Source organism: Sturnira hondurensis, unplaced genomic scaffold, assembly GCF_014824575.4.
Source record: "Sturnira hondurensis isolate 20B ecotype Veracruz unplaced genomic scaffold, ASM1482457v3 Scaffold0025370, whole genome shotgun sequence".
In the NCBI taxonomy this organism is placed as follows: domain Eukaryota; kingdom Metazoa; phylum Chordata; class Mammalia; order Chiroptera; family Phyllostomidae; genus Sturnira; species Sturnira hondurensis.
Window position 1 is genome coordinate 8,398,925 of NW_028098001.1, and position 14,340 is coordinate 8,413,264.

At 37.0% G+C, this 14,340-nt stretch overlaps 1 protein-coding gene across 5 annotated transcripts in view; it reads left to right on the forward strand.

Annotated features, from left to right (window-relative positions):
- Positions 1-14,340, forward strand: part of SNX14 (sorting nexin 14) — an 88,085-nt gene that overhangs the window by 55,487 nt on the left and 18,258 nt on the right. For all 5 annotated transcript variants that reach the window (XM_037039259.1, XM_037039260.1, XM_037039261.1 and 2 more), the window contains 2 exons: positions 11,604-11,805; positions 13,887-13,970. In XM_037039259.1, coding sequence (XP_036895154.1) covers positions 11,604-11,805; positions 13,887-13,970 — 286 coding nt within the window. The remainder of the gene's footprint in view (positions 1-11,603; positions 11,806-13,886; positions 13,971-14,340) is intronic.

Here is a 14,340-nt window from a genome sequence, read left to right on the forward strand (position 1 = left end):
GCGTCAGTAAATAGAGTAATAGAAGTGAGGCACCTGTAAGGTGGTCTAAGGTCCGAGAGATGTGTTATGAAGTATTACTGTTGTACAGAACAGCCCTTATTTACCCTAATATTAGAGGAACACTCAAGTGATAAATTCTATGTGATCTGTCCAAATGGGGGTTATAGAGCTTGGGTAGTATAGCAAAGGAAAGCACATGAAGTATAGAAAATCAGCAAAACACTGTGGAGGAAGGAGCAGTGGGAACCTGTCAGGTAGTACAGTATACCCAGCCAGGATTAAAAAACCTGTACAGAAAGAGGTGGGATACAAAGGTATTCTTGAAATGAAAAAAGGAGTAAGAATAATACAAAAATAATAATAATACACCTCAAAAGACAACTACGCAACGCACAAACAAACAATCTGACACACACACACACACACACACACACGCAAAAGTCAGGAGAAAAGGGGAATAAGCGGAAATTTGGGAAGAACAGAAGGACTAAAACCGGACAAAAAGGAAAAGAAATGAAGGACAGAGTATTGAAAGATAGAGCAACAATACAGTTTACAATATATAAGATTAATTACAAAAGAGGTTGCGAGAAAAAAAGAAAAAATAAATAAAATAAAATAAATAAAAAATAAAAAAAAGAAAGAAAGAAAGGGGGGAATGGAAAACACACGCACACTAGAGAAGGAGGCAAAAAGAAAAAAAAAAAAGAAGAAGCACCCTTCCTTTGTTGGTTTCAAATTGTCCAAACCGGTTTTTCTGGTTGCTGCGTCTCTGAGGGCAGGTTTGCAGGCACGCGCTAGCAGGCTGCTGATTGGTCTGTGGTCGCGCACAGCCCCGTGAGGCTGCCTGTGTCCTGTGGTATCCGGCACCGTCCTTCTCCGCGGGACCCAGGCTTTCCCAATAGAGACTTCTCCACAAAGCCTGTCTCTCAGCCCAGCCCAATCCCAAAAGACCAGCAATGACAGTGTCCTTCTTAAATCCCTCGGTTCTCTCCCAAGGAGTGCGCCGCCGCCCGTCCACCGGACACCGGCCCTCCAGCGTTCACTCCGTCACCAGTGCCCCGGCCCTGGATTCAGACGGGGCTCCTGTTTCCCCCTGATGGTGCCAGCCCCCTTTGCGTGCCAATTCTCTTTGGTACTCACGCTCCACCAGAGTTCGCCTGCCCTGGGAGTGCCCGGCCCGGGCGCAGCCCCCGGCCTCCCGCGGGCGCGCAGCCGCTTTTGTCTTCACTGGTCTTCTGGATTCCTTACCGACCTGCCACTGTTTGGTTCCTCCGTTAGACTCTCTGGTCTCCTATTTTCATAAATGTTGGGGAACTGTTGGTTGATTATGCTGTTCTTCGGTAGATCTGCCCGGATTTCCCACCAGATGCACGAGAGCTGGGTTCCCTAGGTGCTACTCTGTCGTCATCTTAACCCTCCCAGCATTCTTATAATCAATCCTTTAAACTCTGCATCTGAGAGATTGCTTATTTTCATTTTGTTTAGCTCTTTTTCTAGAGATTTTATCTGTTTTTTCATTTGGGCCTCATTTCTTTGTCTCCTCATTTTGGCAGACTCCCTGTGTTTCTTTATATTAGGTGGCTGCCTTGACTCCATGTCTTGATAGTGTGGCCTAATGTAGTAGGTGTCCTGCAGGGTCCATTGGTACAGCCGCCGCTATCTCCTAAGCTGGGTATTCGAGGTGCATCCTTCATGTGGGCTGAGTACACCCTCCTCTTATAGTTGAGCCTTGGTTGCTGTTGGCAGATCAATGGGAAGATTATACCCAGACCAGTTATCTGCAAGGATTCGTTGTGACTACTTACCACCAACCTCTGCCCTCCATGGAGGACCAGCTGTGGAGGGCAGGGTGATGGTGCTCTGACAAGGTCNCTTGACTCCATGTCTTGATAGTGTGGCCTATGTAGTAGGTGTCCTGCAGGGTCCATTGGTACAGCCGCGGCTATCTCCTAAGCTGGGTATTCGAGGTGCATCCTTCATGTGGGCTGAGTACACCCTCCTCTTATAGTTGAGCCTTGGTTGCTGTTGGCAGATCAATGGGAGGATTATACCCAGACCAGTTATCTGCAAGGATTCGTTGTGACTACTTACCACCAACCTCTGCCCTCCATGGAGGACCAGCTGTGGAGGGCAGGGTGATGGTGCTCTGACAAGGTCTGTAGCTGTCCACTGGGTGTGCAGGCCAAGATCAGCCCCAACTTATGTTTTACCCAGGGCCACCCTGCCTGAGTTATAAAGCAATCTGAGATGGCTGCTATTTGTGCTGTGCTTGGAGACTCCTGGTGATGCCAAGCTATGAATCTAGGCTGCTACTTTTGGACCTGGAGATCAATGAGGCCAACCAGAGCTTGCTTGAGAGGATTTAGGTAGTTGTGAAGCATAAGCAAAGACCATTCAAATGGAAAAGCAGCTTGAGTTGGCCCATAAGTTGGGTGGGGTAGAGTCTCTGGGGAAGTCCATGACAAGTCAAGCAGTGTTTGCCAGGTTGATGGAATCTTAGGTGTGGTACCAGTGTCCTGGCTCTGTGGAGGGAGGGTTTAGAAAAGGGACAATAGCCTTTGCTCACTTTGATGTCAGATACCTCAGCCTCCCCCTGCCCACCACTGGCACTCCTGAAGCCGCCATCCCATTGCTGGAGCTCAGAGGGAGGAAGGCTGGGTAGGTGAGTCTGTGTGGGGGTTTTTAAGAGGAACTGCTTGAGGACCCAGCAGTTTTTTCCACTAACTGAATCCTCACTGGTTTTTATAGTCAGAAGTTCTGGGGACTTATCTTCCTGGCACTGGAACCCTGCAACCCTGCTCTGGGGTGCCTTGTGTGGAGCAGGGACTCCTCAGTCCAGAGATATTCCTCCCATATTTTTATCTACCACATGTGGATGTGAGACCAGCTCATTTCACATCATCACCACTCCTACCAGTCTGGATGGATGTGGTTTTTTTTTTTCTTTAATTTAAGATTTTATTTATTTATCTTTAGAGGGGAAGGGAAGGAGAGAAGGAGAGAAATATCAATGTATGGTTGCCTCTTGTGAATCCCCATCTGGGAACTGGCCTGCAACCTAGGCATGTGCCCTGACTGGGAATTGAACCGCGATTGTGTCGTTCCCAGGCCTGCACTCAATCCATTGAGCTACACCAGCCAGGGGATGTGGTTTCTTTAATTATGAACTTGTTAGACTTCCATTCAGCTGGATTTCTGTCAGTTCTGAGTGATGGTTGTTCTATATCTTAGTTGTAATTTTGTTTTGATTGTGCAAAGAGGTGAGTCATGTCTGCCTATGCTACCATCTTGACGGGAAGTCTCTTTTCCCTTTATTTTTGTTCTATTTTTTCTTTCATATCTCTTATTTTACTCTTATCTTTGATTACTCCATTGTTCCCTTCTTCTTTCTTTTCTTATTTTTGTTATTCTTTCTTGTTCTTTGTCCCTTTTTCCTGTTTTTCATATTATTCATATTTTCTTCACTTTTCTCCTCCCATTACCATTTTTCTGCCCTTTGGTCTTCTCTAATTCTTTTTTCTTTTTTTCTACTTTCCCTGATATTCCATTTCCCTTTCCACCTTTATTATTATTTAATTTTTTGTCAGTGAAATTGCTGCTGTTGTTGGAGGGGGGTTGCTTGTTTTGGTTTCATTTGTTTGTGTGTTGTTTTGCTCTGTTCTGTCACCACTGTACAGCAGCATATAAGATGTGGTGGGGTTTGAGCCTCTCAGTCAGCCTGCTGGAGGGGGATTCCACCAACGAACAAGCCAACAAACCCAAATACAACAGGAGAGCCCATATAAACCACACAAAGAGCACTCCTAGAGCAACCAGATCAGGAGATCAAGGAGTCTGCACCTGGATCCCACAGAACTTGTACTACATAATCCTATCCCACAAGACATAAGTCAAAGCAGATCTATCTAATACATAAAAACAATAGAAAAGGGACAGATAAGATGAGGAAAGAAAAAACCATGTCCAAGTGAAAGAAAATAAGAAATCTCCAGAAAAAGAGCTCAATGAAATTGAGGCAAGCAAATAATCTGACATAGAGTTCAAAGTAAAGTTTATAAAGATGCTCAAAAACTTGAGAGCTACATTGGCATAAAAAAGGATGTAGAAATGATTAATGAGATCCATTTGTAAATGAAGAATTCAATATCTGAAATGAAGAATACATCAGAAGGAATTAAAAGCAGGCTAGATGAAGCAGAGGATTGAATCCGTGATTTGGAAGACAAGGTAAAAAAAAATCACCCAGTCAGAGGAACAAAATGAAAAAGACTTAAAAAGAATGAGGTTAGTCTAAGAGAGCTTTGGGACAACATGAAACATACAATAGTCACATTATATGGATACCAGGAGAGGAAAGGGGGCAAAAAGATAGAAAGCCTGTTGCAGAAATGACAGAAAACTTACCTAACTTGGTGAGGGAGAGATTCACACATGTTCAGGAAGCACAGAGAATCCCAATCTAAATGAACCCAAAGAGGCCCATATCAAGGCATGTAACAGCTAAAATGGCAACGTTTAAAGACAAAGAGACTCTTAAAGGCAGTAAGAGAGAAATGGTAGTTACTTACTATGGAGCTCGATAAGTCTGTCAGCTGATTTCTCAACAGAAACACTTCAGGCCAGGAGGGATTGGATAAAGTATTCAAATGATGAAAAGCAAGGACCTGCAACCAAAACTACTCTATCCAAAAAGGTTATCATTTAAAATTGAAGGTGAAATAAAGAGCTTCCTAGACAGAAAAAGACTAGAGGAGTACATTTCCAACAAATGAGCAATGCAAGAGATGCTAAAGGGATGGCTTTAATAAGAAGAAGAAATAGAGAGGAACACAGGTACAAGGGGGTAAGATGGTGATGAGTAAGTACCTATCAATAATAACCTTTAATGTAAATGGATTAAATGCTTTTGATGTCCCAATCAAAAGACATAGGGTAGCTGAATGGATAAGAAAACATGACCGGCATAAATGCTGTCTACAGGAGACCCACCTCAGAACTAATGATTTACAAAGATGGAAAATGAAGGTATGGAAAAAGTATTTTATGCAAATGAGGGTGAAAGTAAAGTGGGATAGTAATACTTCTATCTCACTAAATAGACTTCAAAACAAAGACCATAACAGACAAAGGGGGCAGTCCAAGAAAAGGATATAACCTTTGTAAACATACATGGCTCCAATATAGGAGCACCTAGATATATAAAAATGATCTCAGAGGACTTTAAGAAAGAGATTGACAGCAATACAGTCATTATAGCTGATTTTAACACCCCACTGTCAACAATGGACAGATCATCCAAACAAAAAAATCAACAAGAATATACCAGCATTAAATCACACACTATGTCAAGTGGCTTTAATTGATATATATATAGAACATTTCATCTCTAAGAAGCAGAATATACATTCTTTTCAAATGCACTTGGAATATTCTCAAAGATAGATAGCATGGTCGGACACAAAGTAAGCCTTAATAAATTCAAGAAAACTGAAGTCATATCAAGCAAGCATTTTCTCAGATCACAGTGGCTTGAAAGTAGAAATCAACCTTGAGGAAAAAACTCAAAAGCATTGCAATACATGGAATCTAAATAACTTATTATTGAATAATAAATGGATTAACAATGAGATCAAAGAAGAAATAAAAAGTACTTGGAAACAAATGAACACACAGCAACCCAAAACTTACGGGACATAGCAAAAGCAGTCCTGAGAGGGAAATTCATAGCATTATATGCCTACTATACCACAATCAACTACAGAAGGTAGATAAATTTCAAATAAACAACCTAAATAACCTTATACCTGAAAGAACTAGAAAACAATAACAAAGCTCAGAGCAAGTGGAAGGAAGGAAATAATCAAAATCAGAGCAGAAATAAATGACATAGACACTAAAAAAGAAAGTCAAAAGATTGATAAATCTAGGAGCTGGTTCTTTGAAAAGATAAAATTGACAAATTTAACCAGACTCATAAAAAAAGAGAGAAGACCCAAGTAAATAAAATCAGAAATGAAAGAGGAGGGATAACAGCTGACACCACAGAAACACAAAGGATTGCAAGAAATTACTATCAACAACTACATGCCAAGATATTGGACATCCTGGGTGAAATGGATAAATTTCTAGAAACATACAGTCTTCCAAAACTGAATCTGGAATAAACAGAGACCCTGAATAGACCAATAACAACTAGTGAAATGGAAGTGGTAATCAAAAAACTCCTGGCTCACAGAAACCGTGGACCAGATGGCTTCAAGAGCAAATTATATCAATCATTCAAAACAGAACTAATAAACATCCTGCTCAAACTATTCCAAAAAATTCAAAAAGAGGGAAATACTTGCAGGTTCTTGTTGTGAGGCTAGCATTATCTTATTCCAAAACCAGGTAAAACGCAACACAGAAAAAAAAATTACAGACTAATACTGTGATGAAGATAGATGCTAAAATTCTTAACAAAATGTTAGCAAACTGGATTTATAATCTATGGAAAAATATCATATACCACAATCAACTTGGATTTATTTCAGGGATGCCAAAATGGTACAATATTTACAATCAATAAATGTGATACATCATGTAAATAAAATGAAAGACAAAAATCACATAATCATATCAATACATGGAGAAAAGCATTTGATAAAATCCAGCACCCATTTATGATGAAAACACTCACCAAAGTGGGAATAGAGGGAGCATACATCAACATAATAAAGGCCATATACAAAACTCCTACTGCCAACATCATTCTCAATGGGCAAAAACTAAATGCATTTTCCTTAAGATCAGGAGCAAGACAGGGGTGTGTCTGCTTTCACCACTCTTACTCATCATAGTACAGGAAGTTCTATTCACAGTGATCAGGCAAGAAGAAGAAATAAAGGGCATCCAGATTGGAGAAGAGGAAGTAAAACTCATTATTCTCAAACAACGGGACATTATACATAGAAAATGCTATGGGCTCCACCAAAAAACTACTCAACCTAATAAATGAATCGGCAAAGTTAATATTCAGAATCAATCCATTTTTATACAACAATAGCTAACTATAAGAAAGAGAAACTAAGAAAACAATCCCATTTACTATTGCAACAAGAAAAACACCAATGAATAAATTTATCCTAGGAGGTGAAAGACTTGTACTTGGAGAACTATAGGAAAATAAAGATAGAAATTGAGGAAGATGCAAGTGGAAGCCTAGGTATATGGTAATGTTCATGGATTGAAAGAATTAACATCATTAAACTGTCCATAATACCCAAAGTAATCTGTAGATTCAGTACAATTCCTATTAAGTACCAATGGCATATTTCTCAGATATAGAACAAATATTCCAAAAATTTATATGGAACCAAAAAAAAAAAGACCCCGAATAGCTACAGCAATCTTGAGAGAAAAGAACAAAGTTGGGGGATCACAATACCTGATATCAAACTATACTACAAGGCCACTGTAATCAAAACAGTCTGGTACTGGCATAAGAACAGATATATAAGTCAATGGAACAGAATAGAGAGCCCAGAAATAAATCCATGTTCCTATGGTGAGTTAATATTTGACAGAGGAGACAAGAACATACAATGGATTAAAGACAGTCTGTTCAATAAATGGTGTTGGGAGAACTGAACAGGTATATGCAAAAAAAAAAAAAAGTAGACTACCATCTTACACATATACCAGAATAAACTCAAAATGAATAAAAGACCTTAAATATCAGTCTTGATGCTATAAAAACCCTAGAGGAAAATATAGGCATTAAAATGTCAGATATTTCATGTAACAATGTTTTTGCCAACATATACCATAGGACAAGGGAAATAAAGGAAAAAATAAACAGGACAACTAGGGATTAAAAAGCTGTGCAGCTAAAGAAACTCATCAAAATGAAAAGGAAACTGACTCTATGGGATAACATAATTTGCCAATGATACATTGAACAAGGGTTTTGCCTCCAAAATATATAAAGGCTCAACACTAGGAAGACAAGCAATCCAATTAAAAAATGGGTAAAGGGGAACATACAAATGACCCATAGACATATGAAAAAATGATCAACATTATTAGCCATCAGATAGATGCAATTTAACACCACAATGAGATATCACCTTACACCTGCCAAAATGGCTGTTATCCGTAAATCAACAAACAAGTGCTGGCAAGGATGTGGAGAAGACAGATTCCTAATGCACTGTTGGCAGGAATGCAGACCGGTGCAGCCTCCATGGAAACTGGAATTTTCCTGAAAAAAGTAAAAATGGAACTGCTTTTGACCCAGTGATTCCACTGCTGGGAATATACCCTAAGAATCCCAAAACACCAATTCAAAAAAAAATTATGCACCCCTCATTCATAGCAGCGTGATTTACAGTAATGGAGATTTGGAAATAGCCTAAGTGCCCATCAGTAGATTAGTGGACCAAAAAAATTGTGGTACATTTACACAATGGAATACTATGCAGCAGAAAAAAGGAATTCCTACCTTTTGTGACAGTATGGTTGCAACTGGTGATTACTATGCTAAGTAAGGTAGTTGGCAAAAGACAGATACCATATGATCTCATTTGTAAGAGGAATCTAGTGAGGAAAATAAATTGATGAGCAAAATAGAACTAGAGCCGTAGAATCATGGAATAGGCTGGGAGTTGTAAGGGGATGGGGGCAGTGGGAACCGAATGAAAGAAGGTAAAGGGATTTGTCAAAGAACATACACAAAGGACCCATGGACATGTACAGTGGTATAGGGAACTATGAAAGTGGGGGCCAAGCTGGGTGGAGGCAGCGAAGGGGAAGAAAGTGTGACAACTGTGATAGCATAAACAATGAAATATTTTTTAAGTCATAGAGTTTTCCTGTAAGGAATCTACTAACCTGGGTGTAAAATGGAGACATAGTAGTGAATGAATTGGTAATAACTAAGAAACAGGACAGAAGAGTGAGTATACCCATTTGTCCTCTTTACACCTTCCTTTTGACTTCTTCATCATCACACTGATGAGTTGTTAGGGAGAATCATTGCTTCTTTATAATTTAAATAGAATAAAATCTTATTTTCCCTTTTTTTTTAGATAATTCACATAGCATTTTTTTTCTCTTTAAGCCCTGTTTCTCCTTAAATAGAATAAAGACAATAGACAGAGGAAGGAATCTTTTTTCAAAATAATACTTTATGTTTTTTAATTTTAAGCATATTACTAGGTCTGTCCAGAAGGTATCCAACCACATAATATGAAAAATAGAGACATTAATTGAAGAAGATACAAAATACAAGAAACATTGTGCATGGCACAATGATGCCTCAGTTGCCTTCAAAGTAGGTACCTTGGGACCTCACACAGTTCTCCCAATCATCATCAGCTGCTCCATCATCGTTTCCTGAATCTCATCAAGAGTGTGAAATCTCTATCCTTTCAAAGTTGATTTTAGTTTTGGGAAAAGGCAAGAATTTCAGGGCACCAAGTCTGGACTATAGAATGGCTGAGTCACCTGGATGATTTGCTGTTTTTCCAAAAACTCTTCAGGAGATGTAATGTGTTAGTGGACACATTGTCGTGATGAAACTGCCAATCACCAGTTGCCTATAGCTGTGAACTTCTGAATCATCTGAATAGTTTCCGTGGAGGAATGTTAAAACTTAACACAAAATCTGATACAGGTTCATTGCTCTATTCACTCAGTCATTTTGAGTGCAATGGCCACACAGTACACATGCTCACTCAATGGTATTTACTGCCCTACTGACTAGTACAGTGAAGTCATCATTGTTTAGGCATGCACATTCCAGTCCACTCCTCTTGGCTACCAGGTTACACCTGTGTCAAACAATTCTCTTTGTATTAACAGTGGCTGGACTTTTTCCAGACAGACCTTGTATAATCTCAATATTTTAGTAGTATAGAAAAATGAAAATAACCACCCATAAGCCTACCACCCAATAACCACTTCTACTAATGTTGAGGTAATTTTCTTTTTTAAAAAAATATCTGTCCCTTTCTACCTTTGTTGATGAGGCTATATTATATATGTAGTTTACTGTCCTGCTCTCTCGCCAGTTAATATTATAACAAAAGCATTTACCTATATTACTGTGAACTTCTGAAAACATAATTTTTGTGGGGGAAGATGTACTTTTTATGTTCTTCCTAATTACTTGAAATACAAGTTGTATTTTTGCTTCAGGAATGGAAAGGTATTTTTAAAAAATAGAGAGTCCTCATTGGTAGTGACATAGATGAAAATTCTTGATTGGAACCCAAGATGATAATAATTGGAAGTAAGAGAAGAGGGCAAAGTAATCTCCGATATTTGAAAAGGAAGTGGTAGGTGGGGTGTTGACCCAGACCAAGCTGGGGTCACTTAGAATTTAGAGGGCACTGTGCTAATTCTAAGCTGTGAGACCTCATGGAATCTTTTTTGTCTTGTTTAGGAATTTTAGGGGAAAGGAAAATTGTCACTAATGGTCTTATTAGGAATTATGGAAAGCCATTTTAGTCCTAGAACAAAAAAAGGGATAATTGCTAAGGGACTGTGTGGGGAGGAAAAGAATTCATTAGAAGGTACAGCACTAGAAGTCTGGAAATGTATCCCCACTACTTGTTTGCTCTTGAGTGCTACCGCCTGTGACTCATTGCCTTAAAAAGTGTGTTTATCTGTAATATTTTGCCCCCTTGAACAAAAGTCAGAGATGTCTAGAGGACCAGGTGGTGTTATAATGTGCTAATTCAGAAGTTCTCTTTCAATTTAATGTGATACAGTTTTTTTCTTCTTTTTCTTTGTGTATCTCTAGAACATGTTTACTTTTTAAAATAATAATTGTTTTTCAAGCAGTTTTTAAAAAATATTATTTTAAACATTTATTTTATTAACATTTGAGGAGACAGGACATTAAAACAATAACCTTAATTGTGTAGAGGTGTGTCACTTTCAGACCTCTTTTCTAATTTTATATAATTTAATGCTTCAATGAATACTTGTGCCTTTTTCCCAGTTTAAAACATTTATTTGGAATACATACTTTTATTAGAATAAATTCCCAGAAATGAAATTATTTGGTTGAAGCTGTTTTATGTCTCTTTATAAATACGCGATGTCAAAATGCTTTCTAGGAGAGTTGTGCCAGTATGTCTAGTAACCAGCAGTACAGAGTGGGACAAAAGTAGGTTTACAGTTGTGAGTATGCAAAAGTCCACTTCATTAATTTTTAATTTATTATTTTCCATACCAGCAACTGTTTTGCTTACTCTTTTATATCACAGATCCAATTTATCTGTGCTATCTCCATCAATGGCTGATAACATTGGTAAAATTTTATATCTCTAAATGAAAAAATATCAGTATATTTTTTTCCCAGTAATCTGAAGTATCTATTGCCTATTTTTTTTTTTTGAATTTTCACAGGTGATGTAACAAAACCTGGAGTTGATGCTGGTAGCTTATTTTTATTTTTTTTATCTTTATATTTTCAGTAGAAAATTTGATATCACCTACTTTCAGAAATATTTAAAAATTACAGAATTTATATAGACATACTACTTTATAGTTCTAAGTCAGGCCTGAAGGTCCGGGAAATACTACATTTTTCCTGGTGATTTTTTTTTCAGATTGAAGAAGGTATTGTTGTAATGGAAGATGATTCTCCAGTGGAAGCTGTGAGCACACCTAATACTCCCCGAAACCTTGCTGCGTGGAAAATTAGCATTCCATATGTAGACTTCTTTGAAGATCCCTCCTCTGAAAGGAGGGAGAAAAAGGAAAGAATACCTGTGTTTTGTATTGATGTTGAAAGGAATGATAGAAGAGCAGGTAGGAAGATTTATGAATGCGTTTCTTAAAAGATTCTGGTTAGTCTGTATTTATCAGGAATAATAAACATTTTGCCATTTATAACTATTGGGTATGACTGCAGATCCAAAAGATAACTGTGTAGAAGAAAAAAATTAAATGAAAGCTTAGGATTTTCTAGGTTATCTCTGTTACTAGTTAATTAATTAATTTGTTCAACCAACACTTATTCAGTAGATACCTGCAATTGCAAGACACCTAACAATCCAGCGATACGATTTTATTTTAATGGTTTTGCTCCCATTATCATTAGCCATTATACTTAATTGACTATTATTTATGCCTGTAGCACTATAGGAGATATTATACCAATTTTATTAAGACAGCATTTCTTCTCCTCTGTTGTCAGCAAGTTAGAATTGATATATGATCAGACACAGTTGTACAAGTTTTCTTCATATTTTGCTTATTTTTTTCTTTTGGTGGTTTTTAGGTGTGTACTGTACTAATGACGGGGGTAAGCAGCATCCATAGCAAGTTAAGCAGTCACCATGCCAGGCTGTGTCATGTGCCTAGTACTTAAAATCTGCCTCTTGTCTCTCGGAAAATTATTTAAAACCTCCTATTCAGCTGTAATTCCCTACCAGTATAAATATGTGAACATGTAGTAACTTTTACCTCCTTTTGAAAGATTTATGTGTGCTATACTTTTAAATATTTTGGGAATATGCTTTTGTTTTTGCCTTTTTGAGAGCTATTCTTAAGTTTTGTTCTTTATTTTTAAAAACTTTGACTTCATAATCATAAAATCAATACCAAAAAAATCTTAAAACTTATGTCATAAGGGTAATTTTTGTCATCAGTGCTGTAGATTTTTACAGTCAACATAGTATGTGCTCTGAGGAAGCCATGGCCATGGCTTAAATACTGCATTGATTTTATGTGTGTAGCAAAGTAGCAATTTCAGGATTTTTAAAACCAAAACTAAATATAATATAGACATTTAAGACCAGTGAAGAAAAAAAATAAAATTTGCTTTATGGCTTGTGTTGTGACCATAGCAGGTTGGTTTTTCTCTGAATACAGGTGTTTTTGTGGTTGTGGTTTTAATTAACTTGATCCATTGCATTTCTAAATCAGTGCTAGAATGAAATTAGATGCTAATAATAGCAGCTAACACTTGGGGTGCTTACTCTGTGCTTTGCACTGCACAGAAGTGCCTTAGGGGGATTATTTTATGTAATAGGTACAATTATTTTTATCTAAGCAAACTAAGGCACAGTGGGGTTAATTTATTTGTTCAAGTTTACATCCAGGGTGTGGCAAAAGTAGGTTTACAGTTGTAAGTATACAAAACAGCTCATTCTTGTATTATTATTTATTAATTATTGTATTTTCCATACAAACAACTGTAAACCTACTTTTGCCCCATTCTGTAAACCATTAGTACTATTTTTTCTTATTATTGAATTTTTTGGGGGTGACAGTAGTTAACAAAATTAAACTGGTTTCAGGTATAAACCGTTAGTTCTTACTATCCAGTATGGTAGCTGCTGTTCACATGTGAAAATTAAAATTAAGTTATATTAAAATTAAAATTTCATTTCTTATATTAGCTATATTTTAAGTGATCAATAGCTAATAGCTACTTTATTATAGATGATATAGAACATTTGTAGGATATGCAGAAAATTCTATTGGATAGTGCTCATCTGTACTATATTAGATCAGAACAATTAATAAAAAGTTCAGAGACCCAAAATTGACTATAAATTTTTAATGAAATACATATTTATGAAATTTTAAAATTATCATAATTGCATAATATTTTCAAAGTTGCTGTCAGCTGTATGATTCTGTTGTAGAAAAATGTATATATTATTGAGATGACTTCATAAATAGGTGAATTTACCAATGTCTTCTAAATAATTTAAAATGAAAATATGGGATAAAACCACATTATTAAATGTGATACCAAGAAATAAATTATGAAGACTGGAATAATTTCCACATTTGTATACTTAATGTTTTAAATACTGCATCTTTTTAATAGTAGTTGATAAAACTATTTATTACTCAGTGTATATTCATTCAATTTACAGTTGGGCATGAGCCTGAACATTGGTCTGTCTATAGAAGATACCTTGAATTCTATGTACTTGAGTCAAAACTAACTGAATTTCATGGTATGTTGTCCTCTTTGTATAAAACATTATATTCAGCCTTAGCTTTCTTGGAAGCTGTTGAACCAGATTAATTTTTTGATTTGAACATTAACAAGGAAATGTAATAGTGACTCTTGTGTACACTGCTGTTGATAATAGGAATATATTACTTTTATCTTATTTTTGTGTGTTTATATTTTAAAAGTTTTTACAATACATTTATTGCTTTTTGAATAATAATATAAAAATATAAAAGATAGCCCTGTCCAGATAGCTTAGTTAGTTGGAGCATTGTCCTGATATGCCAAGTTTGCTTGTTCTATCCACAGTCAGGGTACGTACAAGAATCAGCCAATGAATGCATAGCAAGTGGAACAATCGATGTTACTCT